Source organism: Hemitrygon akajei, chromosome 1 (assembly GCF_048418815.1).
Source record: "Hemitrygon akajei chromosome 1, sHemAka1.3, whole genome shotgun sequence".
NCBI classification, from domain to species: Eukaryota; Metazoa; Chordata; class Chondrichthyes; order Myliobatiformes; family Dasyatidae; genus Hemitrygon; species Hemitrygon akajei.
The window spans coordinates 165,827,183-165,853,896 of NC_133124.1; the positions used below are offsets into that span (position 1 = coordinate 165,827,183).

General features: G+C 41.0%; 1 protein-coding gene across 2 annotated transcripts; it reads left to right on the forward strand.

Annotated features, from left to right (window-relative positions):
* Positions 1 to 1,192: 1,192 nt before the first annotated feature.
* On the forward strand, positions 1,193 to 25,992 carry LOC140732087 (interferon-induced protein 44-like). 2 transcript variants are annotated; one of them, XM_073054236.1, is made up of 7 exons: positions 1,193 to 1,333; positions 1,434 to 1,479; positions 1,588 to 1,789; positions 5,841 to 5,969; positions 9,772 to 9,934; positions 10,021 to 10,118; positions 25,634 to 25,992. In XM_073054236.1, exons 1-7 carry the CDS (start codon positions 1,324 to 1,326, stop codon positions 25,793 to 25,795), a joined length of 810 nt encoding a protein of 269 aa, XP_072910337.1. In that variant the 5' UTR covers positions 1,193 to 1,323; the 3' UTR covers positions 25,796 to 25,992. The 2 variants fall into 2 exon arrangements, with proteins under 2 accessions (XP_072910337.1, XP_072910345.1); XM_073054244.1 differs by lacking the exon at positions 10,021 to 10,118 and having other exon boundaries at positions 1,194 to 1,333; positions 25,634 to 25,653.
* The last annotated feature ends 722 nt before the right edge of the window (positions 25,993 to 26,714 follow it).

Here is a 26,714-nt window from a genome sequence, read left to right on the forward strand (position 1 = left end):
TCACTACCTCCTAATGGCTCCTTTACTGCGAGATCGCTTATCAAATCCTGTTCATTACATACCACTAAATCCAGAATAGTCTTGTCCCTGGTCAGCTCTTGTACAAGTTGTTCCAAGAATGCATCCTGTAAGCATTCTACAAACTCCCTATCCTGTGGTCCAGCACCAACCTAATTCTCCCAGTTCACCTGCATGTTGAAATCCCCCATAACTACTGCGACATTACCTTTGCCACATGCCAATGTTAACTCCCTATTCAACTTGCACCCTATATCCATGCTACTGTTTGGTGGCCTGTAGACAACAGTTTGAGTTAGTTATTTCCACAGTCCTCTCCTACTTCTTACCTGAAGTGACTCCTACATCTGAAAGGCACCAATAGCAAACACCAGAGGGCATATGTACAAAATTAAGGGAGGGAAGTTTAGGGGAGACATCAGGGGTAAGATTTTTTTACACAGAGGGTTGTGAGTGCCTGGAATGACTTGCCAGGGATGGTGGTGGAGGCTAAAACATTCGGGGTATTTAAGAGCCTCTTGAACAGGCACATGGATGAAAGAAAAATGGAGGGTTATGGGGTAGCGTGGGTTTAATGCTTTTTTTTAAAGGATTATATGGGTCGGCACAACATGGAGGGCTGAAGGGCCTGTACTGTGCTGTAGTGTTCTATGTTTCTATGGATCTCCTGATACCTTTCCCAGGCTGAGTACACGACCCTGGAAAACCACTGCTCCCATGGGAAGGCCACTTCTCCATCTGGGACTGAATGATATGGGAAACTGTGACAACATTGGTTGATCGAAGAGCAGAGATGAAGCTGATGTGTTGGACAGGGTGGAGACTGATCACAGTGTCTCCAGACCCACAGGGAAGGTGAAGGGCTCGGTGGTATGTAGGGTCTGGAGGTTAGCAACATTCTCCGGTGGAACAATGCGGCAGGGGTTTCCCGGCGGAGAGTCCCATCAGGTTTCCTGGCTGTGGGTGGTGAGGACATAAGGTTATCTTCTTCTTTTTCTGACTTTAATTGTGGTTGGCAGCCCTAGGTAAAGGTACGGTCATAGTCTTATAAACGCAAAGGGCTGTTCACAGATAAGGAGTTCGCCCTGGGAGGAGTCCCTGGATCCAGACGAACAGGAAGAGCGGAATGAACGTGATGTCACTGTAAAATTATTTACTAGTTCCTGCCTTACATTGAGCATCCTGCCCAAGTTCGCGCATCGATCAGTCTCAAAGTGAAATTGCAAGATAGAAACTTACTTGGATTTGCGCAATCTAAATCGCAATCAACTCTCCGCAGATTACTGTGTACACACGGCGCCAAACATGGGAAGCGGTAAGTTTATATCTTCAGTCTGTTACTGAGACCAACCCCCCCGCCCCCCCCCCCCGCGTGAATAAAACAAAGAAATTAATGCTTTCATATTGCATTTCAGATTTTTCAAAGGACGGCTGTTTTCACTTCCCAACCATGGACGAGCGGTAGGTTCCCTTAATCACGGTGTGTCATCCCAACCGACACAGGTAACTGTGATGTTTTCGTTAACCCGTTTCACCCAGACAGCTGATGCTTGTCTCTGTCTTTGTCAGGAATCTGGACACTCTGAGGGACTACGTGCGTAACTACAACCCTCCTGAGGGCTGTGGAGGCTGTATAAACATCCTGCTCTTCGGCATGGTTGGGGCTGGGAAATCATCGACCATCAACACATTCCTCTCCGCTCTGGATCCACGAGGAGCGACCATAACCTGTGTCCCGACAGGAAACAATCCCGGGTCTCTCACACCAGAGGTACACACACTGCCGTCACTTTAATATAAACACGCGGACTGTATAAGATGATGTATTCACCATGAATTCATTGCCCATTTTCTGTCTCCCTGATGTACCCCGGTGTCCACATCAGAGGCAGTGAATGGTCCAACAAGCCTCACTCCAAACGATTGGGTGGAGAGCACCCTGGGAGATCCTGAGGCTGGGAAAGGTGGCATTTAAATACATGTCCTGATAACTAGTGACCAATTTGCTGGGAAATTAAGAAGGGAGGGTGGGGGCAAAATATAAGAAATTATAGGCCAATTAGCCCGAGTTCAGTAGTTGGGAAAATGTTAGACTCCATTATTAAGGATAAGGTTTTGATAGACTTGTAGGCACAGGACAAAATAGGCCAAAGTCAGGGGATATTTTATCTAACAACCCTGATGGAATTCTTTGAGGAAATAACAGGTAGGATACACAAAGGAGAGTCATTGGATGCTGTTTAATTAGATTTTCAGAAGGCCTTTGTCAAGGAGTCACTCATGAACAGCTAAACAAGTTAATAGCCCATGGTATTACAGGAGAGTTACTGGCATGGACAGAAGATGGGCTGACTGGCAGGAGGCAAAGTATTGGAATAGTTGGCTGCTGGTGACTAGTTGTGTTCCAGAAGCATCAATATTGGGATTGCTTCTTCTCATTTTGTCTGCCATTGATTTGGATGATGGAATTAATGACTTCATTGCCAGATTTGTGGACAATATGAACATAGTTGGAGGGGCAGGCTATTTTGGGGAAACAGGGATTCTGCAGAAGAAATTTGACAGATTGATATGGTTGTGTCCAGGTCCCAGACCGTACTGAGGCAAATTGAACTTGATGCCTGGATGGAGATTTAAGTGGGGGGTGGAATTGCAAAGTTCAGGTACAGGCCAAATCAAGGCACTGGGGTCCTGCCTCGAGCATTTCGAGATGATTGAACTTGATCTTTGGACATTAATTTAGGCACCAGATCAGATTGAAAAGATTTGGGTGTCAGGGCCCGAGGTGAGGGAAGGGCCAGTTCATATCACTGTTCCATGACTTGGCTCTGTGCTGAACTATGGATAGAAACTTAGAAACATAGAAAATAGGTGCAGGAGTCAGCCATTCGGCCCTTCGAGCCTGCACCGCCATTCAGTATGATCATGGCTGATCATCCAACTCAGAACCCTGTACCTGCTTTCTCTCCAGACCCCTGATTCCTTTAGCCACAAGGGCCATATCTAACTTCCTCTTAAATATAGCCAATGAACCGGCCTCAACTCTTTCCTGTGGCAGAGAATTCCACGGATTCACCACTCTCTGTGTGAAGAAGTTTTTCCTCATCTCGGTCCTAAAACGCTTCCCCTTTATCCTTAAACTGTGACCCCTTGTTCTGGACTTCCCCAACATCTGAAACAATCTTCCTGCATCTAGCCTGTCCAATCCCTTTAGAATTTTATACGTTTCAATAAGATCCCCCCTCAATCTTCTAAATTCCAGTGAGTATAAGCCTAGTTGATCCAGTCTTTCTTCATATGAAAGTCCTGCCATCCTAGGAATCAATCTGGTGAACCTTCTCTGTACTCCCTCTATGGCAAGAATGTCTTTCCTCAGATTAGGGGACCAAAACTGCACACAATATTCTAGGTGCGGTCTCACCAAGGCCTTGTACAACTGCAGTAGAACCTCTCTGCTCCTGTATTCAAATCCTTTCGCTATGAATGCCAACATATCATTTGCCTTTTTCACCGCCTGCTGTACCTGCATGCCCACCTTCAATGACTGGTGTACAATGACACCCAGGTCTCGTTGCACCTCCCCTTTTCCTAATCGGCCACCATTCAGATAATAATCTGTTTTCCTGTTCTTGCAACCAAAGTGGATAACCTCACATTTATCCACATTAAATTGCATCTGCCATGAATTTGCCCACTCACCTAACCTATCCAAGTCACCCTGCATCCTCTTAGCCTCCTCCTCACAGCTAACACCGCCGCCCAGCTTCGTGTCATCTGCAAACTTGGAGATGCTGCATTTAATTCCCTTATCTAAATCATTAATATATATTGTAAACAACTAGGGTCCCAGCACTGAGCTTTGCGGTACCCCACTAGTCACTGCCTGCCATTCTGAAAAGGTCCCGTTTACTCCCACTCTTTGCTTCCTGTCTGCCAACCAATTCTCTATCCACATCAATACCATACCCCCAATACCGTGTGCTTTAAGTTTGCACACTAATCTCCTGTGTGGGAACTTGTCAAAAGCCGTTTGAAAACTAAATATACTACATCCACTGGCTCCCCCCTATCCAATCTACTATCTCTCTTTGCAGATCCTGGTCAGACCCCACTTGGAGTACTGTGCTCAGTTCTAGTCGCCTCACTACATATTGTACAATGTCAACACAACGTCCCATTTTCCATACTCAATACATTGATTTATGAGGGCCAATGTACCAAGACCTTCTTTACAACTTTAGCTACCTGTGACACCACTTTCAATGAATTATGGGCTTGTATTTCCAGATCCTTTTTTTTTAACCACACTCTTCTCTGTCTGGCCATTCCCTGTGTAAGAGCTACCCTGGTAATACCTCGCTCTTGGCTGCATTAAATTCCATCTGCCATTTTTCAACCTGTTTTTCCAGCTGATGCAGATCACTGTGTAAGCCACATTGGCTTTCCTCACTGTCCACTACTCCCCTATTTTGGAGTCATCTGCAAATTTGCTGATCCAGTTAACCACATTATCATACAGATCATTGATACAGATGACAAACAGCAATGGACCAGGCACTGGTTCCTGCAGCATACCACTAGTCACAGGGCTCCAGCAAGGTAACCATCTACTACCATTCTCTGGCTTCTCCCACAAATCCAATGTCTAATCCCATTTACTATCTCATCTTGATCTCCAAGCAACTGGAACTTCTTGACCAACCTCCCATGAAGGATCTTGTCAAATGTTATGTAAACAAATCCACTGCTTTGCCTTCATCACATTCCTGGTAACTTACTTGAAGTTACAACTGCTCATGTTTCCTTTTGATGATTTTGAAAATCTTCCCAAACCTCTAACTTCCAATGATTTTTTTGGCTATATTATATGCTCCCTCGTTTTGCTTTTCTGCTGCCTTGGACAGTCCCTGTTAATTACGGTTGCCCCATTATCTCCCCACTTTAGTGTACTCCTTCTTTGGGATGAGTATATCCTTCATATTTCAATATGCTCTCAGAAACTCCAGCCATTGCTGTGCTGTCATCCCTGCTCGTATCCCCTTTCCAATCAACTTTGGCCAGCTCCTCTCTCATGCCTCTGTCATTCCCTTTACTCCACTGTAATACTAATACATCTTATTTTAATTTTTCTCTCTCAAACATCAGGGTGAATTCAATCATATTGTGAACACGGCCTCTTAAGGATTCTTACATCTTAAACTTCTTAATAAAATCCGATTAATTTCAGAACACCTAATCTAGAATGACCTTTTCTCACGTGGGCTCGACCACATTTCTCTAAAAAGCCATCTTGCAGGCATTCTCCAGTTTCATTCTCTTAAGATCATTCCTGGTTTATTTCTCCATGGATTCTGCCTGATTTTTTGAGTATCTCAACATTCTCTGTTTCTCTCACCCCAGACTGTCCATATTAATCTGGTTTCCTCAGTGAACTGGAAATTTGCAGATTGAAAGAGGAATCCAGAGATTTAAATACAGTAATCCTGGATATATTTATTGCAGTCAGAGTGTCTTAGGGTCCGTACACCAACGATTCATCTGCCCTCTGACGAGGATGTAAACAGTCCCATGGCAGCGAGGGAAGCAGAGTTTCCTTGTGTCCTGGGATATCCCATCACCGAGGGAAAAGTGGGCAGTTGTCCAGTGTCCCCATGTACATTTTGTGCTGTCATCCAACAACACAAAAGCAGATACTTTGTTGCTCACTATTCTGTTATTTATGGGATCTTGCTGAACATTGACTAACGTGTGCCCTACATTACACAGAACTTCACTCGCCATCAAAGAAGCCATAAAATTTACATTTCTTTGAAAATTCACAGCTCAGGTCCTACAGAGCAGAGAAGATAAAATTTTGGGATACTGCTGGATGGAATGTAATGGAGACAACAGATCTGAAAAAGAGAGTGTTACAGATGATCTTGGAAGGAAGAGTTCCCAAAGAAACAGACGTGAGTTTCCTCAGCTACTTCATATTTCTGATACATAGGACTGGAGTTTCATAAAACACTGAGAAAACTCGGAAAGAGAACAGAGAAATGGGACCAAAAAAGTTTCCCACAAAACTGAAGGACTCAGAAGACAGGGGCTTGATTCCCAATGGGGATGAAGCGATAATTTGGGCTGACAAAGCATTGTACTCTGAAAATGAAGTTATACGGAAATACCTGGAGAAAAGCAATCAAAGAATAACACATGGGGACACAGTGACAGAAATTAGTCCTGGAGTAACACACAAGGACACAGTGACAGTGATTAGTCTCAGAGTAACACACAGGGACACAGTGATGGAGATTAGTCCCGGAGTAACACACATCAACATGGTCACAGAGATTAGTCCGGTAGTGACACACAGGGACATGGTGACAGAGATTAGCGCTGGAATAACACACCGGGACATGGTGGAAGTGAGCAGTAAGAAAGGCATGACCATGTGAAAGGGGTTATATTACAGACCACCCAACAGGCCGAGGGATTTGGAGGAACAAATTAGTGAATCAATCACAGACTGTTGTATGAAACGTTAGTTTGCTATAATAGGTGATTTTAATTTCCACATACTGACTGGGAATGCCATACTGTAAGAAGGTTCGATGGGATTAAGTTTGTCCAATGTGTTCAGGGAAGTTTCCTTAATCAGTACATAGCAGTCCCAGTGAGAGTGTGTGAAACTGTACCTGCCATTAGGGAATGAACCAGGGCAGGTGACAGAAGTTTGTGTAGGGGAACACTTTGCATCGTGACCAAATTGCCATTGTGTTGGGTATCCATCATTTCCAACAATGTCTTAGAACAGTGTGGAAGAAGTTTTGTAGTGAAGACTGTTGCACTGGGGCAGTTCCACTCTCTCAGCCTCAAAAATCTTGGACAATGGTATGAAAAATTGCCACGAATGGAGACTTCCTCAGCTGTAGTGGATAGCCGTGTGTCTTCTGTATCTTGTCGTGCCCTTTGCTCTCCAGGAAGCATTGCAGCACCGCCTTCTTGGCTGATGGATCTCGTAGTGAATCTTATCCACTCAGTCCGCAGGAACTGGCTTTGCATGCGAGGGTAGGCATATCCCTACCTCCCCGGGATTGGAGATTCCCGGTTACCTCAACTGGTTGAGCCCACCTATCAAACGGTGTACCGGGGTGTGGCCACTGTCACATGCAAACAGTTACTTGGAGACACCTGGGTGGCGGGTGGGGAATTAAGTTTGATGAACAGGCCCTGGGTGGAGCTTGACAAGTCCACCATCAGAGGTGCTACCCACCCTGTATACCCCATACACCCCTACACAATACAATTAGATTTAGGGTAAATATGCAAAAAGCTAGGTCTGGTCTGTGGGTTGAGATTTTAAATTGGGGAAAGGACAATTTTGACCAGAAATGATCTGACAAATGTCAACTTGAACACCTTGTTACTTAGTAAGTGGCAGGCTTTTAGAAGAGACATTTTGAGAGAACTAAGTTTATATATGCCTGTCAGATAAAAGGCAAAGATAACTCATGTCTTGAAAACTCATGGTTTTCCAGAGATATAGAGAACCTGGTTAAGAGGAAGACGGAGGTGCATGGCAAGTACAGGCAGGGATGACGAAATGGGGTGCTTATGGAGTACAAGAAATGCAAGAGAACATTTAGTAACTAAATGAGGAGAGCTAAAAGAAGACATGAATTTGCTCTTGCAGACAAGGTGAGGGAGAATCTGAAGGGATTCTACAGATATATTAAGAGCAAAAGGATTGCAAGGGGCTAAATTGGTCCTCTGGAAGATCAGAATGGTGATTCATGTGTGGAGCCAAAACAAATGGAGGAGATCGTAAACAATATTTTTGCATCTGTGTATACTCAGGAGACAGACACAGAGTCTATAGAATTGAGGCAAAGCAGCATCTTTTAATCTGTCTAAACCTTCATCAGTCTTTCTAATTCCTCCACACTATCTGCCCCTCCACCTATTGTGTATCACCAGCAGACTTGGCCACAAAGTTCTGACTTCCATCATCCAAATCATTCCCATACAGTATAAAATGAAATGGTCCTAACATTATTTCCTGTGGAACACCAGTAGTCACCCATAGGCAACTACGAAAGGTTCCTTTTATTCCCACTTTTGCCTCCCGACAATCAGCCAATCCAATATCCATGCTAGTGTCTTTCCTGTAATAGCATGGACTCCTATCTTACTAAGCAGTGTCATGTGAGCCACCTTGCCAATATACTTCGGAAAATCAAGTACACAGCATCCACTGATGTTGTCTATCCTGCTTGTTATTTCTTCAAAGAATTCCAGCAGTTTTGTCAGGAAAGATTTTCCTCAAGGAAACCATGCTGACTTCAGCCTATTTTAATATGTGCCTTCAAGTACTCTGCAATTTCATTATTAACAATGGATTCTTCCCAACCACTGAGATTGGGCAAACTGACGTATAGTTCCCTTTGTTTTGCCTCCCTCCCTTCTTGGAAGAGTGGGGTAGCAGTTGTCGTTTACAGTCCTCCAGCTCCATGCTAGAATCCAGTGATCCTTCAGACATAATTATGAATGCCTCCACAAGCTCTTCAGCTACCTCTTTCCAAATTCTAGAATGTCGTCCATCAGGTCCAGATGACCTATCTACCTCCAGACCTTCCAGCGTTCAAAGTACCTTCTCCCTAGTAATAGCAACTGCACTCACTTCTGCCCCTGACACTCTTGAACTTCCAGCATACTGCTAGTGTCTTCCACAGTGAAGTCTGATGTAAAATACTTTATCAGTTCATCTTCCACTTCCTTGTCCCCCATTACTACCACTTCAGCATCATTTTCCAGGGGGTCCAATACCTACTCTCACCTTTCTTTTGCTCTTTATATGTCGAAAAAATCTTTTGGTATCCGTTTAGATATTATTGGGAAGCTTACCTACATATTTCATCTTTTCTCTCCTTATGGCTTTTTAAGTTGCATCTGGGTGTTTTTTTTAAAAAAGTGTCCCAGTCTTTGGTCTTCCCACTAATATGTCCTGTCTTTTTTCTTTTATGTTGTCTTTGATTTCCTTTGTCAGCCACGGTTGTGTTATCCTGCCTTTAGAATACTTCATCTTTGATCTGTATCTATCCTGTGCCTTCGGAAATACTCCCAAAAAACTCCAGCCATTGCAGTTCTGCTGTCATCCCTGATAGTGCCCCTCTCCAACCTACTCTGGCCAGTTCCTCTCATACCTCCAGAATATCCTTTACCCCACTGTACTACTGACTTTAGCTCATCCCTTACAAATTGCAAGGTGAATTCAATCATCTTATGATCACTGCCTGTCTATGACTCTATCATGTTTCAAACGGACTAACGATCTGCATCGTACTGCATTCTGAAACTTTACTCCACACAGACAGTTTCTGACTGATCTGTAAACCTTGCTATCATACCTTGATGTTTGGAATTACATTACTGACAGATTAGACAGAACCAGCGTCTGAGTACTGAGAAACTGAGAGCAAATTCCGAAACAGCTCCTGGGGACAGAGTGGACTCACAGTGAAAAGATCTGCAGAGTAAGAGTGAACTGGAGAGAGCAACATTCCCAGCTGACAGGGACAAAGCGACCCCACCAATCCCTGAGCAGGAGTGAGGTTGGGGCCCAATGGATCTCAGCAGATCAGTGGCCCTGATCACTGGGCTTTGTCTGATAAGCCTCGTCTCTCCAGTCAGAGTTCAACTCAATGCTGAGTGAGTGTGATCATCGGTGTTCTTGCTGCTTCTCTGTAACCAGTTCTTCATTGTCTCACGCAGTTACACAGTTTCAACCCTGACTCAGATATTTCCAGCTATCCCGTTATTCCGGAAAATGTAATTCATGGAGTCATGCTCTTATTTAACATCAACACCATGGACAGCATCAGTGACGATAAAATGAACGAGTTTCAGGAGTTACAGACGACAGTGGCACAGAAGAGTAAGTGCTTTCTTATAGTTTGTGTAACCATTGACACCTCAGCATTGCAGCTTCATATTGAAATCTGGATCATCTCTCTTTTCCAGATGTTTACAGGGTTGTAATTGCGACCAAGTTTGAAAATTTAGAGATAGAAGAGAAACACAATAAATGGATTTATCAATATGAGCCACTGCAGAAGAAGGTAATAATCTGTTAAATCAGGAGCAGTGATATCAGTACAATGTTTTTACAGTGTACTGGTCCCATATTGTGTGTTTGCAGACAGACATAATGATTATTTTCCATCCTTGATTAACCTCGGGCAGGTAACAGTGAACCACCATTTCCATGTCATTATAATTAATGACCTCAGGCGGTCATCGGACACTCAGTCAGTGATGTGCATTCATGTTCAACGTTTAAAGTAAATTTATTATCAAAGAATATTTTTGTCGCCACGTACAACCCTGAGATTCATTTTCTTGCAGGCATACTCAATAAATTCATAATAGAATAAGAACAACTGAGCATGGTGACCTGCCCAGTTGCACTGACACCCACAGTGATGAAGAGTTTTGAGAGTCTGGTGATAAAACATATCAGCTCCTGCCTGAGAGCTGACTTGGATCCACTCCAATTTGCTGACTGGAGCAACAGGTCTGCAGCCAATGACACCTCACTGGTTCTTCACACAACCCTGGAACATCCGAACAGGAAAGATACATACATCAGGATCCTCTTTATTGGCTACAGCTCAGCATTCAGTACCATCATCCCCTCAAAACTAATCAATAACCTCCAAGACCTTGGTGTCAAAACCCCCTTGTGCAATTGGATCCTGGATTTCCTCACTTGTATACTTGTCACTTCAGATTGGCAACAACATCTCCACGATCTCCATCAGCACTGGTACACCACAAGGCTGTATGCTTAGCCCCCTACTTTACACCTTTGACTGTGTGGCTAACAAAGCTCCAACACCAATATTTAAGTTTGCTGATGACACCATGTGGGCCGTATCAAGGTTGGTGATGAATTAGCATACAGGAGGGAGATTGAAAATTTGGTTGAGTGGTGTCATAACAACAACCTCTCACACAATGTCTGCAAGGCCAAGGAGCTGACTGTAGACTCAGGAGAGGGAAACCAGAGGTCTGTGAGCCTGTCCTTATTGGAGGATCAGACGTTGAGATGGCTAGCAACTTTAAATTCCTTGGTGTTACCATTTCAGAGGACCCAGCAGGTAAATGCGATTGTGTAAACGTACACCCGTGCCTCTACTTCCGTAGGAGCCTGTAGAGATTTGTCATCACAAAGACTTTGAGAAACTTCAATAGATGTGCAGTGTATTGACTGGCTATATCATGGCCTGGTATGGAAACACTAATGCCTTTTAATGGAATATCCAACAAAAGATTGTGCTTCAGCCAAGTACATCACAGGTAAAGTCCTCCCAACCATTGAGCACATCGTCAAGAAACACTGCTGTAGGAAAGCAGCATCCTTCATCAGCGGTCCTCACCACACAGGCCATGCTCTTGTCTCACTGCTGCTAACAGGTCGAAGGTACAAGAGCCTCACAACTCATACCAGCAGTTTCATTAACAGTTACTACTCCTCAACCATCAGGTTCGTGAACAAAAGGGGATAACTGCACTCACTTGCCCATCCATTGCAATGGTCCCAGAACAAATCATCTCCATTGAAGGCAACACATACAACAAGCTGGAGGGATTCAGCAGGTCGGGCAGCATCCATGGAAATGGACAGTCAACGTTTTGGGCTGAGACCCTTCATCAGGACTGAAGGAGGGGGCAGGGGCTCTATAAAGAAGGTGGGGGCTGGGTGGATAGGAGAAGGCTGGTAGGTGCCAGGAGAAAAAACAATCAGAGGAAAGATGAAGGGATGGGGGAGGGGAAGCAGGGAGGGGATCTCCATTGAAGGACTCTTCATCTTCTTATTTCATGTTCTTGCTAATTATTGCTATTCATCTATATTTGCATTTGTACACTTTGTTGTCTTATGAGCTCTGGTTGATCTTTCATTAATCCTGTTATAGTTACTGATTTGTAGATTTACTGAGTATGCCCACAGGAAAAAGACACAGGGCTATTTTTAGTGACAAAATTTACTTGAACTCAATGAAAAACCACTAAATTCGGCAATCAACCAGTGTGCAGAAGACAACTGTGCAAATGCAAAGGAAAGAAATACTCATAAAAATAAATTAGTAATAAACATCATGAACTTGAAATAAAGAGCCCCTGAAAGTGTGGCCACAGGTTGTGGGAACATCTCAATGGTACAAGTGAAGTTATTCCCTTTGGTTCAAGAGCCAGATGATTGATGGGTAATAACTTTGTGAAACTGGTGGTGCGAGTCTGACAGATCCTGTACCTGCTTCCTGATGGCAGCAATGAGAGGAGAACATGTCCAGGGTGGTGGCTGTCCCTGATGATAGTTGTTGCTTTCCCGCCACATCACTCCATGCAGATGTGCTCAGTGGTGGAGAGGGCTTTACCCGTGATGGGCTGGGCCATATTCACAATCTTGGTAGGATTTCCTTTCGAGGGCATTGATGCTTTCAAGATTTGAAACGTACATTTATTGCCAGAGAAATGTATACAATACACTTCCTGAAATGCTTTCTTCACAACCATCCACGAAAACAGAGGAGTGACCCAAAGAGAGAACGATGGTCAAATGTTCTGCCCTCCCAAATTTCCCCCCCGCACGTAAGCAGCAGCAAGCAACAATCCCCTCTTCCCCCACCCCACTGGCAAAAAAAGCATCAGCACCCACCACCAAACACTCAAACTTGAGCAAGCAACAGTAAAGACACAGACTTGCAGTTACCCCAAAGACGACATTGTTCACCCGGCATTCGACATACCACAGGCTCTCTCCCTAATAAGGGAGAAAGAGGTGTCTCAATTTTCACAGTGAGCAGGGAGACATAACAAACAACTCTCTGGTTTACAATGTTAAAATTCCGCCATGCCGCTTTTTATTTGAGCTCTGTGCCCAAAGATCACGAGTGTCTGGGCACACAGCCACAGATATTCCGACTTGTCCGATGACACACGGGTCTCCTGTCGTGATATCAACCCTCGATCCGCTCATCTTCAGAGGCTCAAGTTCCTAGGCTTCCAAATACTTAGGCTGAGCCCTTGGCATGACGAACAACGGCCAGTCCTGAAACCCCAAGTGCAGGAGAACTGTAGTGAGCATGTAACTCCATGTCAGGGTCTTCAAAAGAATCCTGAAAGCGAAAAATAAAGATGTTAAAGATGGAAATAGAGCTGTTCTGAAGATGCAAGCAAAGGAATCACCATTCAGCACTATCATCACTCCGCTCTGCCTTCTATAAGCCTTTCATACCAGACTGTGAGACAGACAGTCAATATACTCTCCACTACACATCCAGAGAAGTTTGTCAAAGTTTTAGATGTCATCCCAAACCTTTTTAAACCTCTATGCTTCTGCTTTGCTCATAATTGCACTTAATTTTTCGGCACAGAACAGGTCCTCTGAAATAGTAACACCAATGAATTTAAAGTTGCTGACTTTCTCCACCTCTTGAAACCCCAGTGAGGACTGGCTCATGTTCCTCTGGGTTCCCCCTCTTGAAGTTACTGATCAGTTCCCTGTTATTGCTGACATTGGGGTTGGAAACACAGCATCCAATCTGTGCATAACATGATCCCACTGACAGCAGAGAGGCAAACACAGGAGGTAGGAGCATGTCACTCAGCTCCTCTATCATGCTGCCCCTATCATTACAATTCAGCTGATCTGTCCTGGATCTCATCTACTTCTGTCCCAGTTCCCTGCACCCTTGAACCCCAAGCTTTTGAACACTTATCCTGTTGCAAGTACAAGGCTGAGGATGAACCCAAATGCAGGACACAGGCACAGAGAAAGATTCTGGAGGCGTTCTTGACATAGCGAGTGTGGAATTGGTATCTGGGAGTGATGCAAGACTTAGAACTGGTAGTCCCAAGAACCATGAAACAAGGTTACTCACACCAGAGCCAACCAACAAACTGACAGCTTCTTGCTGTGATCACAGGGTTTTTATACTGCATTTGCGATGGAAAGTAGGTGTGTGTAGTTAGTGGAACCTGGGAATGATTGGAACCTAAACGAGGGGATTGAGGTCCAATTCCCGAAGTAAGTAGCCAGGTGGGGGATTGCCAGAAGGGACTGTGACAGTACATCTTCCTCAATGGGAAATAAATGTAAATCAACGGTACTGCAATCTCCTCTTCTTGCGCGGGGAACAGCGGGGGTTGATACCCCAAGCAAGACTCGAATGGAGACCTTCCAATGGCAGAGCTCACCAGAGAGTTGTGGGTGTCCTCAAACCATGGGTGGTGGTCGTTCCAGGTCAACGGGTTGTTTGCCGTTACACAACGTAGCGTTGCCTCCAGGTCTTGGTTTTTGTTTTTATTTATTTATTAATTATTTTTTTTAGAAAATTACAAAGAATAAATGTAATGATAAAATAGTAAGAAAGAGAAAAAATAATATTAACCCTCCCCCCTCCCCTTAACCCTCCCCCCTTAACACTTGTCTAAAGAAAGAAAAAAAGGAAAGAAGAGAAAGATTGGATATCGAAGGATCCCCACATGCTCCATGGAATTCAAAATAATTTTAATATTTATTTTTACTTTCCCCAATTACTTTATAATTTTGTCTTCAAAGGACCTATGTGTTTAATCCTATCTTTTGTAGGTATGGGAGCCAAATTTTCAAAAATATATCATATTCATTTCTTAGATTGTATGTAATTTTTTCAAGTGGAATACAACTATATATTTCATTATTCCAATGATCCATAGTTAAATATAAATCAGATTTCCAAGTAACTGTGATAACCTTTTTGGCTACTGCCAATGCAATTTTTATAAACTTTTTCTGATACTTATTCAATTTAAGTTTCGGTATTGTCCCTTCAATGTCTCCTAATAAAAATAATATTGGACTATGTGGGAGTTGTACTCCAGTAATTTGTTCCAATAAAAGTCTTAGATTTATCCAAAATGATTAAATTTTAAAACAAGACCAAGTAGAATGTAAAAAAGTACCAATTTCTTGATTAAATCGAAAACATTGGTCAGACATATTTGAATTTAATCTATTTATTTTCTGTGGTGTTATATATAATTGATGTAAAAAATTATATTGTACTAATCTAAGTCAAACATTTATTGTATTTATCATACAATCAGAACCTAATCTTGACCAGCTTTTTCCATCTTTTAATATTCAAATTAGATTCCCATTTTTGTCTTGAATGATGAATTCCTGATTTAATTGTCTGTTTTGAATCAAATTGTACATACAGGATGTAAATTTTTTAATTTTTCCTTTTTGAATTAATATTTCTATTTCCCTAGGTTTTGGCTACAACATTGTTTAACCCAGCTTTTCTCGTAAATAACCCTTTAATTGAAAATAACAGAAAAGAGTGTTATTTAATATTTTATATTTATTTTTTAATTGATCAAATGACATCAATATACCTCCTTCAAAACAATCACCTATATATTTAATCCCCTTTTGAACCAATTATGTAAATTATTTACTTAGGGATTAAAATCACAAAAAAACATAAGGAATTATTTAGGTTTAATTTTTTACCCTTAATTGATCAGATTAAAGGCTTGTTTACTAAGTGGTCACCATTATCTTTATCTCTGATAGGTAGGATTAATGCTATTAAGATGGTTATTTTACCTAAGTTTTTATACATTTTTCAAGCGGTACCAATTTTTATTCCGAAATCCTTTTTTACTAATGTTTATTAAAAAATTTCCTCATATATATGGCAGAATAAAAATCCCAGGTTAGGTAAAATATATTTACAGAAGACAAAGAAGGAAGGTGTGTTGGCATTACCTAATTTCAGATTTTATTATTGGGCAGTTAATATTAGATATTTGTTATGTTGGTTGAAAGACTGGGATGGTCCTTTTGGTCCTCATTGGGTGAGTTTGGAAATTAAATCAGTACCAGGTTATGCTTTGGGTTCTATCTTAGGTACTTCTCTCCCTTTTGCTTTTTCTAAATTGCCGAAACGAATTGACAACACGATAGTTAAATATACCTTACGTATATGGTTTCAATTTCGGAAATTTTTCGGGTTGACTCAATTCGTTTTAAATATTCCTATTGTATATTGTACTAATCTAAGTCGAACATTTATTGTATTTATCATACTATCAGAACATAATCTTGACCAGCGTTTTCCATCAATTTTAATATTCAAATCAGATTCCCATTTTTGTCTTGAATGATGAATTCCTGATTTAATTGTCTGTTTTTGAATCAAATTGTACATACAGGATGTAAATTTTTTAATTTTTCCTTTTTGAATTAATATTTCTATTTCCCTAGGTTTTGGCTACAACATTGTTTAACCCAGCTTTTCTCATAAATAACCCTTTAATTGAAAATAACAGAAAAGAGAGTGATTTAATATTTTATATTTATTTTTTAATTGATCAAATGACATCAATATACCTCCTTCAAAACAATCACCTATATATTTAATCCCCTTTTGGAACCAATTATGTAAAAGTTTATTATCCATTGAAAAAGGAATAAGCCTATTTTGAATTAAAGTTCTTTTTGCTAATAAAGATTTCTTAATCTCATCATCCATATTTACCTTATTCCATAAATCAATCAAGTGTCTTAATATAGGAGATTCTTTTTTTTCCCGTATCCATTTGGATTCCCATTTATATATAAAATCTTCTGGTATGTTTTCTCCTATCTTATCTAATTCTATTCTAATCCATGCTGGTTTTTCTTCATCAAAAAAAGACGCAATAAATCTAAGTTGATTTGTTTTATAGTAATTCTTAAAATTTGGAAGTTGTAACCCCCCCTAAATCAAATTAACATGTCAATTTTTCCAATGATATTCTTGACATCTTTCCGTTCCAAAGAAATTTCCTTACATATTTATTCAGTTCTTGAAAAAACTTCTGAGGCAATTGTATTGGTAAAGCTTGGAATAAATATTGCAATCTAGGAAATTTATTCATTTTTACAGCATTAACTCTACCTATTAATGTTATTGGTTACATCATCCATTTATCCAGATCCTCTTTATTTTTTTTAATAATGGCAAATAATTTTGTTTATATAAATTTTTTACATCATTATCAACTCTAATACCTAAATATTTTATCCCATTTATTGACCATCAAAATTGAGTTACTAATCGACATTGATTATAATTTCCTTTGGTAAGGATTCACTTTTATCCCAATTTACTTTATACCCTGATACTTTCCGATATTCTTCCAATCTAAAAGATAGTCTTTGCAAAGATTGCAATGGGTTTGTTAAATAAATCAAAACATCATCAGCAAATAAATTAATCTTATATTCTTCTTGATTAACTCTAAAGCCCCCAATGTCTGAATCTGATCTAATTAATTCAGCTAATGGTTCTATTGCCAATACAAATAAAGCAGGTGATAATGGGCAGCCTTGTCTAGTTGACCTCGTTAAGCAAAATGGTGTTGAAATCTGACCATTTGTAACTACTTTAGCTTGAGGATTAGTAGTTAAAGTTTTAATCCATTGTATAAAAGATTTTCCTAACTCATATTTTTCCAATACCTTAAATAAAAAATCCCATTCCAATCTATCAAATGCTTTTATCTGCATCCAAAGCAACTGCCACACTCATTTCCTCTCTTTTTTTGTGCCAAATGAATTATACTAAATAACCGAGTTATATTATCCATTGATGGTCTGTTTTTAATAAAACCTGTTTGATCCATATGTATTAATTCTGGTAAATATTTAGATATTCTATTAGATAAATTTTTTGCTATTATTTTATAATCTGTATTCAACAAAAAAATAGGCCTATGTGATGTTGGTTTTAAAGGATCTCTATCTTTTTTTGACAATACAGTTATGATCGCTGTTAAAAAAAATTGTGGGAGTTTATGCATTCTTCCACTTGATATATTAATTCCATAAAAGGAGGAATTAATAAATCTTTAAATTTTTTATAAAATTCAGGAGGAAAACCATCTTCTCCTGGGGATTTATTACTCTGAAGTGATCCTAAAGCTTCTTCAACCTCTTTTAATGTAAATGGCATATCTAATCCTTTCTGTTCTTCCAAATCTAATTTTGGAAGGGTTATTTGTGATAAAAATTTATCTATCTCAGCAATCTTATTTTGTGATTCTGATTGATATAGTTCAGTATAAAAAATTTTAAATGTTTCATTAATTTCTAAAGGTTTATAAGTAACCTTATTTGCACTTGTTCTAATTGCATTTATTGTTTTAGAAGCCTGTTCTGTTTTCAGCTGCCAAGCAAGAATCTTATGTGATCTTTCACCTAATTCATAATATTTCTGTTTAGTTCTCATAATTTTTCTGTACGATATGTCTGGAGTGTATTATATTGTAATTTTTTATTAACAAGTTGTCTTTGTTTTTCTTCTGTCATATATTTTTGAGATTCTTTTTCTAACTTTATATCTTTTTCCAATTGATCTATTTCTGCCATGTATTCCTTCTTAATTTTAGATGTATAACTTATAATCTGACCCCTTAAATATGCTTTCATCGCTTCCCATAATACAATTTTATCCTCAACTGAATATAAATTTATATCCAAAAAAAATTGAATCTGTTTTTTCATAAAATCACAAAAATCTTGACATTTTAATAAAATTGAATTAAATCTCCATCTATAGATTGATTCCTCCTTATCCATCATTATCATTGTCATTATCAAGGGGGAATGATCAGACAGTATTCTTGCTTTATATTCCACACTTTTCACTCTATCCTGAATATTTTTTGATAATAAAAAAATCCTTGAGTAAGTTTTATGTCTATTTGAATAAAATGAATAGTCTCTTTCTCTTGGATTAATTTTTCTCCATATATCAATCAGGTTTAAATCTTTCATTAATGATAAAGTTAGTTTTATTACTTTTGATTTTGTAGCAACTTTAGTTGACCTATCCAAAACTGGATCTAAACAAAAATTAAAGTCTCCACCTATTAATATTTTATCATGTGCATCAGCCAAGTTCAAAAGAACTTCTAGTATGAATTTTGCATCATTTTCATTTGTTGCATAAATGTTCATAAGAGTCCATAATTCTGAAAAAATTTGACAATGTATAATCACATATCTCCCCACAGAATCAATTACTACATTTTGTATTTTAATTGGTAAAGTTTTATTAACTAAAATTGCAACTCCTCTCGATTTTGAATTAAATGAAGCTGCAATGACATTTCCAACCCAATCTCTCTTCAATTTCTTATGTTCTGTTTCTGTTAAATGTGTTTCTTATAGAAAAGCTATATCTCCTTTCATTTTCTTAATATATGTTAAAACTCTTTTTCTTTTCACAGGTCCATTAAGTCCATTAACATTAAAACTTTAAAAAAAAGTAAATTAATCATACATAATACCTTGGGAACTCTTTAAAATTCTCCATGTTGCTATGAGTCTCTCCCCAATCATCCAGGCAAAAAAGAAGAAAAATAGAAGAAAGGTAACTAATATATAAGAAAAAAAACAGAATACCCCCCCCCCCACTAATGTTGTGAATAAAAAGAAACACAACATTACCCCCCCCCATCTTACGGGTCATGGCAATCGCCATGATTGTACACGTGAAACTCGCAGCCATCGATCAGGAGCTCCTCCAGCTCCCCCGCGATAAAAGAAAGAAAGAAAATATATTAGTGAAGAAAAAAAATAATAATTAATGTGTCTACTCCCAATTAATACTCCTCAACTATTTTTTTCTTATTCCTTATAAATGTCCATCAAGTCCAACCTTATTTCGGTCTTCATCATTAGTCCACTTCATTTCTATAATTCTTTTCCCCTCCTCATGGATATCAGGTAGTTCTTGTACAAATTTCTCCGCTTTCCGGTAGTCAACGAAAAATCTTCTTTCTTCGTTATCCAGGAAAATTATCAATTTTGCTGGGTAGCTCAATAAAAATTTATAGCCCTTTTCCCATAAAGATTTTTTCACTGGATTAAATTACTTCTGCCTCTTCAGAAGATCGTAACTTATGTCTGGATAAAAAAACTCTTTTCCCTTCTATCATCAATGTCCCATTTCTCTTTTTAGCACCTTGTGTAGCTGCCTTCAAGATAATTTCTTTATCTTGGTATCTTAAGCATTTTATCAAAATTGATCTTGGATTTTGATCTTGTTGAGGTTTTGGTCTTAAAGCTCTGTGTGCTCTTTCAATTTCAATTACTTGACTTCCTTCTTTCATTTCCAAAATTTTCGGAATCCATTCTTGGAAGAATTTTATTGGATTTTCTCCCTCTGTACCTTCTATAAGACTGACAATTTTAATATTATTTCATCTACTAGAGTTTTCAAGTGCATCTATTTTTTCCAACATCCATTTTCTTTCTATTGTCCAGGCAAGATTATTGTCTTCTATCTTATCTATTCTTTCAGTGTTTTCTTCCATTTTTACTTCCATCTCTTTAACTTTATTATCCATCTTCTTTTGTTTTTCCACCACATTATCGAGTGTAATCTGCATCCTTCTTATATCTGTTCTTATAGCTTTTAATTCATTCATCATATATATCAGGATATCTCTTATGTCTCCTTTAATCTCCTCCTTTTCCTCTTCTTCTTCATCTGTGTTTCCCAAAGAATCTGATTCCACTTCCGATTCACTTCCAACCGTAGTTGGGATTTGTAGTTTTGTTAATATCTGTTCATGCATACTTGTTTCTTTGCGCATGCGTTGTTCTTGCCGCTTCTTCAGAGACCGCCGACATTGCCGCAACTTCCTGTCCTGTATCATCAGAAGTGCCATGCACTTCGCCGGGAGGAGATCCAACTTGAGTACAAGGCTTCGCCGAGACGGTTAGGCCTTTTTCCCCGCCGATTTGTGCAGTCTTCGAAGTAGTAGCTTTCTTCTGTTTTGGTTTAGGAGCCATACCTAAAAATAATCCTGAGTTGCTTATAAATAGTTTCTAATAGGTATTTGTTAACTCTTCTTCATTTAAACCCTATTTCATTACTTTTTACGAGGGAGCTGGATTCCCAACGTCTCGACCCTACGTCATCATGTGATGCCCCCCTCCAGGTCTTGGTTGACCCATTCTGTCTGCCTGTTTGTCTGGGGATGGAAGCCGGATGACAGGCTGACCGATGTACCTAAGGCTTGACAGAAGGCCTTCCAAACATGTGAGACAAACTGGGGACCACAATTGGAGACAATGTCTGTGGGGATTCCGTGGAGGTGGAAGAGGCAGTGGATGAGAAGATCTGTGGTTTCTTGAAAGGAAGGGAGTTTAGGGAGGGCTACAGTGCACCGCCTTGGAGAACCAGTCTACCATGGTGAGTATGGTGGTGTTCCCATGTGAAGGGGGTAGACCGGTGATAAAGTCCAGGGCGATGTGCGACCAGGATCGGGTAGAGGATGGAATAAGCCTGCGAGTGGTCGATGAGAGACCTTTCCCCGGGCACAGATGGCACATGCTGAGACATAGGAACAGGTATCCACCTCCATGGACGTCCACCAAAAGTGTCTTGTCAGGAGGGCCAGTGTTCAATCACTCCTGGGATGGCAAGGGAACCATGACATGTGCTCCCATTGGAGAACCTGATGTCTGACGGAAACAGGCACATACCGACAATTGCCGGGTCCATTGCCGGTGTCATGGTCATCCTGTTGGGCTTCTTTTACATTGGACTCAATCTCCCAAGTGAGTGTGGTGACCATGCAGGATGGTGGGAGGATAGTCCCTGGGCTGGAAGAGTCCTCCTTGGAGTCGTATTGGTGGGAGAGCGCGTCCAGCTTCCTGTTCCTGGACCCTGGACAGTATATGAAGGAAAACTTGAACCATCCAAAAAATAACACCCAATGGGCCTGGCAAGAGCTCAAATGTTTGGTGGTCTGAATATACCCAAGGTTCTTATGATCAGTCCATACCACAAATGGTTGTTTTGCCCCCTCCATCCAGTGCCTCCACTCATCCAATGCTAGCTTGACTACCAGGAGTTCACGATTCTGTAATTCTGCTCAGCGGGGGACAGTCAGCGAGAATAGAAGGCACAGGGGTGAAGCTTTTCATCCGAACTTGATCGCTGGGACAGGACTGCTCCTATCCTGGAGTCAGAGGTGTCCACCTTCGACAATCAATTGACGGGCTGGGTCCGGATGGACCAGGATGGGAGTGGTGGTGAAACGCCTCTTCAGGTTGTTGAACACCGAGTCAGCTTTGGAGTCCCAACAGAAGGGGGTAGTAGACGAGGTAAGCCGGGTAAGGGGGGCCTCCACTCGACTGTAGTCTCTGATAAATCGGCGGTAGAAATTTGCAAAACCCCGGGAATCGTTGAAGTTGTTTGCAGGTCGTGGGCCTGGGCCATTCTTACACTGCCCGGATCTTCTCGGGTCTGTTCTCACCTGCTCGCTCTCGATGATATAACCCAAGAAGCTGACCAAAGGAACCTGGAACTCACATTTCTCCGCCTTCACAAATAATTGGTTTTCCCACAGTCTGTGAAGAACTTGACGGACATGGTGAACGTGTTCTTGGGGGGTGCTAGAAAATATCAGGATATCATCAAAGTAAACGAATACGAACCAATTAATAAAGTCCCTTAGTACATCATTAATGAGGGCTTAAAGAATGGAGGAATTTATTTATCCAGAGAGTGGTGAATCTGTGGAATTCATTGTCACAGGTGGCAATGGAGGCCACGTCATTATGTATATTCAAAGCACAATTAATAGACTTTTGGTTGCTCAAGGCATGAAGGAACATGGGGAGAAGGGAGGAGTTTGGGGCTGAGGTGAAAAATGGATAAGCCATGATGAATTTGTGGATTGGCCAAGTGGCTTAATTCTTCTCCTATATCTTATGGTTTCAGTAAATACAGATGCAAAAAATCCATTTAAGATCTCCGCCATATCTTTCAGCTCTGAACTTCAAAGGAGAAATTTTGTTCCTTCCTGCCTTTGTATTCTTAAAATATCTTCAAAAGCCTTGATGTCTTCTTTTAGCCCTGATTATTTTCGTAATGGATTCTCTTGAATTTCTTATACTCCTCATGTACCTAATTTGTTTCTACCTGCCCATTCCTGCTATCCACTTCCTCCTTCTTAACCAACATCTCAATAGCTCTAGAAAACCAAAGAACTGTGCCAATATACACTTGCCAGGTTCTTCCAAATTTGGCCTTTCACCTATTTAGAATCTCAACCCAAGGAACAGACCTACCCTTCACCGTAATTATCTTGAAACAAATGGTATTGTGATCACAAGATAGAAAGTGTTCACCTACACACTCTTCTGTCACCTTCCCTGTCTCATTCCCTGATTGGAGATTTAGAATCACACACTCTGTATTTGGGATCTCCATGCACTGATTCAGGAAACTTTCCTGAACAAACTTGAGATATTCTATCCCTTCCAGCCCGTCAACAGCATGGGTGTCCTGGTCAATAGGTGGAAAGTTTAAAGCACCTCAACTCACAACCATATGTTTCTTATTACAGTCTGTGATCTCTCTAATTTGATCATTTAAATCCTGCTGCATATTACGTGATCCATAATGTAATCCCATTAACGTGATCATACATACCTTTCTTGTTCCTCAGTTCTATCTACAAGGCCTCAGGAGACGAACTGTTCATTCTATCCTGTATAAGCCCTGCCATGTTATTTTCCCTGAATAGAATTGCCACACCATCCCTTTTAATCCCTCCCACTCTATCATATCTGAAGCAAAAAAATTCCAGGACATTTGACATTCAGTCCTATTCCTCCTGCAAACAAGTCTCAGTAATGTCTACAAATCATAATTCCATACCCTGATCCATGCCTTAAGCTCATCTGCCCTTCCTACAATACTCCTGGCATTGAAATATTCAAAATTCAGAACATTATCCCCACCATAATCAACCTTTTGATTCCTGACCTTCTTTGTAGACCTATAAACATCCATCTCCATGACCACTCCACTGTCTGTTCCGGCACTCTGGTTCCCTTCCCCTGCAGCTATAGTTTACATCCCCAACCAGTGCCCACCCCCCCACCCTCAGAACACTAGAACCTTCCTACTGGGATATTCACTTCTCCTCCAGTTCAGGTGCAAACCATCCCATTTGTACAGGTCCCACCTTCCCTGGAAGAGAGCCCAATGATCCAATAATCTGAAGCCCTCCTCCTCCTGCACCATCTCCTTAGTCACTCTATTACTCAGGCTTTACTTTGTGCTGACTCTTTTACTGATATTTTCTGCCCCCTTCCTGCCACACTTTGTTTGTCAAATCCCCTCTCACTCCTCTGTGCCACCAGTCTCTCACTTCCTCCTCAGTTATTAAGCTTCCTGCCCTTGGAACTCTCCCCTTTCTGTATAGTCTGAATCCTGGTCTACACAGAATTCACGTGATTCCTCAGGACACTGGCCACAACACAGTTCAGCTGAAACCCATCCCAATGGAACTATTCTCTCTGTCCCTATTACTGCTACCATTGCCCGTGAATCTGAAGCTTGTGGAGTTTATAATTCCATTAATACGAGTTCTCAGTATTCTCAAGAGGGAGGGTGAGCAGCCGGATGTCGGGGTCCATGTAGGGACCAATGACGTGGGTAGGAAGAGTGAGGAGGTCCTGAAAGGTGAGTTTAGAGAGCTAGGCACCAAGTTAGAGGACAGGACCTCCAGGATAGCAATCTCAGGATTGCTACCAGTGCCACATGTAGGTGAGTTTAGAAATAGTAAGATAGTGTAGATCAACACGTGGCTGAAGACATGGTGCAGGAGGGAGGGCTTCAGATTTATAGATAATTTGGGCAGTGTGGTGAACTACATATACCTGTCTGGACACGCCACCCCTGCTGACTGCTCCTGTGGCTTCTCCCACTGACCGTGGCTCCTCCCACAGACCCCGGTATAAAGGCGATTCAGGCCTGAGCCCTGCCCTCAGTCTCCAGGATGTAGCATGGTGGTCAATTGCTGCTTGTTCTTTCTTCCAGTCAATAAAAGCCGATATCTCGCCTCCCGTCTCAGAGAGTTATTGATGGTGCATTAGGCAGTTTTCCAGGGAAGGTGGGACCTGTTCCAGCAGGATGGTTGACATCTGAACTGGAGGGGGACAAATATTCTTGCAGGTAGATTTGCTAGAGAGGCTCCAGTGGATTTAAACTAGATATGAGGGGGAAGGGTAACCAGAGTGTAGGAACAGATGTTTGGGAGAAGGAAGAAAAAGAAGACAGTAAAGTTCTTTGGACTGGTAGAAATAAACAGAGAGGAAGAGGTGGAGAATTTCTTAAATGCATTTATTTTAATGCTAGGAGCATTGTAAGAAAGGTGGATGAGCTTAGAGCATGGATTGATACCTGGAAATATGATGTTGTAGCTATTAGTGAAACATGGTTGCAGGAGGGGTGTGATTGGCAACTAAATACTCCTGGATTTCATTTCTTCAGGTGCGATAGAATGGGAGGGACAAGAGGGAGAGGTGTTATAAAGGATAACATTTAAAGGATAGGTATATGGACAGGAAAGGAATGGAGAGTTATGGGCTGAGTGTGGGTCGGTGGGACTAGGTGAGAGTATGCGTTCAGCACGGACTAGAAGGGCTGAGATGGCCTTTTTCCCTGCTGTAATTGTTATATGGTTATAAGGTTAATACCCTCTCTCTCTCCTTCCTTTCCCTCAGTTTGAGAATTTGGCGGTACGTACTGGGATGGAAAGGCGTTCCATGTTTGTGGTTTCCAATCAGTGGAAAGGTGAACGGATCGAGATGATAAAATGCATCCTGGCCCTGTATGTTCTGGATAATATGGTCAGACACATTGACCGATTTCTCAAAGCAGTGTAATGATCACAGCTGACCTTGTCCAGTGCTGTGAATCTGATACAGTTTCAGGAGCACAGACACTGCTGTGGGATTGATGTTTTTATTGTTTTCCCTGTAGTTTTAGCATTCTTTATGCTTGCTTATATATTTGTACAATCACCTGCTTGGCTGTAGACTTTTAGTAACTTGTTGTATAATTGGTTTTATTATTCTTTACTTTCTTTCCCTGTAAAGCTGAAGAGGGAATCAGTTTCTCAAATAAACTGGCTGAGACCACTTGGCAGAATAAAAGCAAACAATGTGTTCATGTTCCTTTTTTATAGACAGTCACAGTTAAAGCCGGTCACTGTTACAGGCAGTTCCAGTTACAGTAGTCAGAGTTATAGCCATTCATTGTTACGGCATGTCACTGGTACAGTTGGTCACAGTTATAGATGGTCACAGTTACAGCCAGTCCCTGTTACAGCAGGTCACTGGTACAGCCAGTCACTGCTAAAGTTGGTCACAGTTACAGCCATTCCCTGTTACAGCAGGTCACTGGTACAGCCAGTCACTGTTAAAGTTGGTCACAGTTACAGCCATGTATTGCTACAGCATGTCACAGTTACAGCCAATCACAATTGCTGCCGGTCACTGTTACAGCTAATCACAGATACACCAGGCCATAGATAGAGAATGTCACTATTACATCTGGTCACAGATACAGTCAGTCTCAGTTACAGATGGTCACTTTTAGAGCTGGTGACAGTAACAGCCAGTCACAGCTACAGCCATTCATTGTTACAGCAGGTCACAGTTACAGCTGGTGACAATTGTAGCCAGTGACAGATACAGATGGTCACCGGGTTAGCCATTCATTGTTACAGCTGATCAGTGTTACTGATTGTCACTATTACAGGTGGTTACAAGTTACAAGTTACAAATGTTGACAGAGACAACT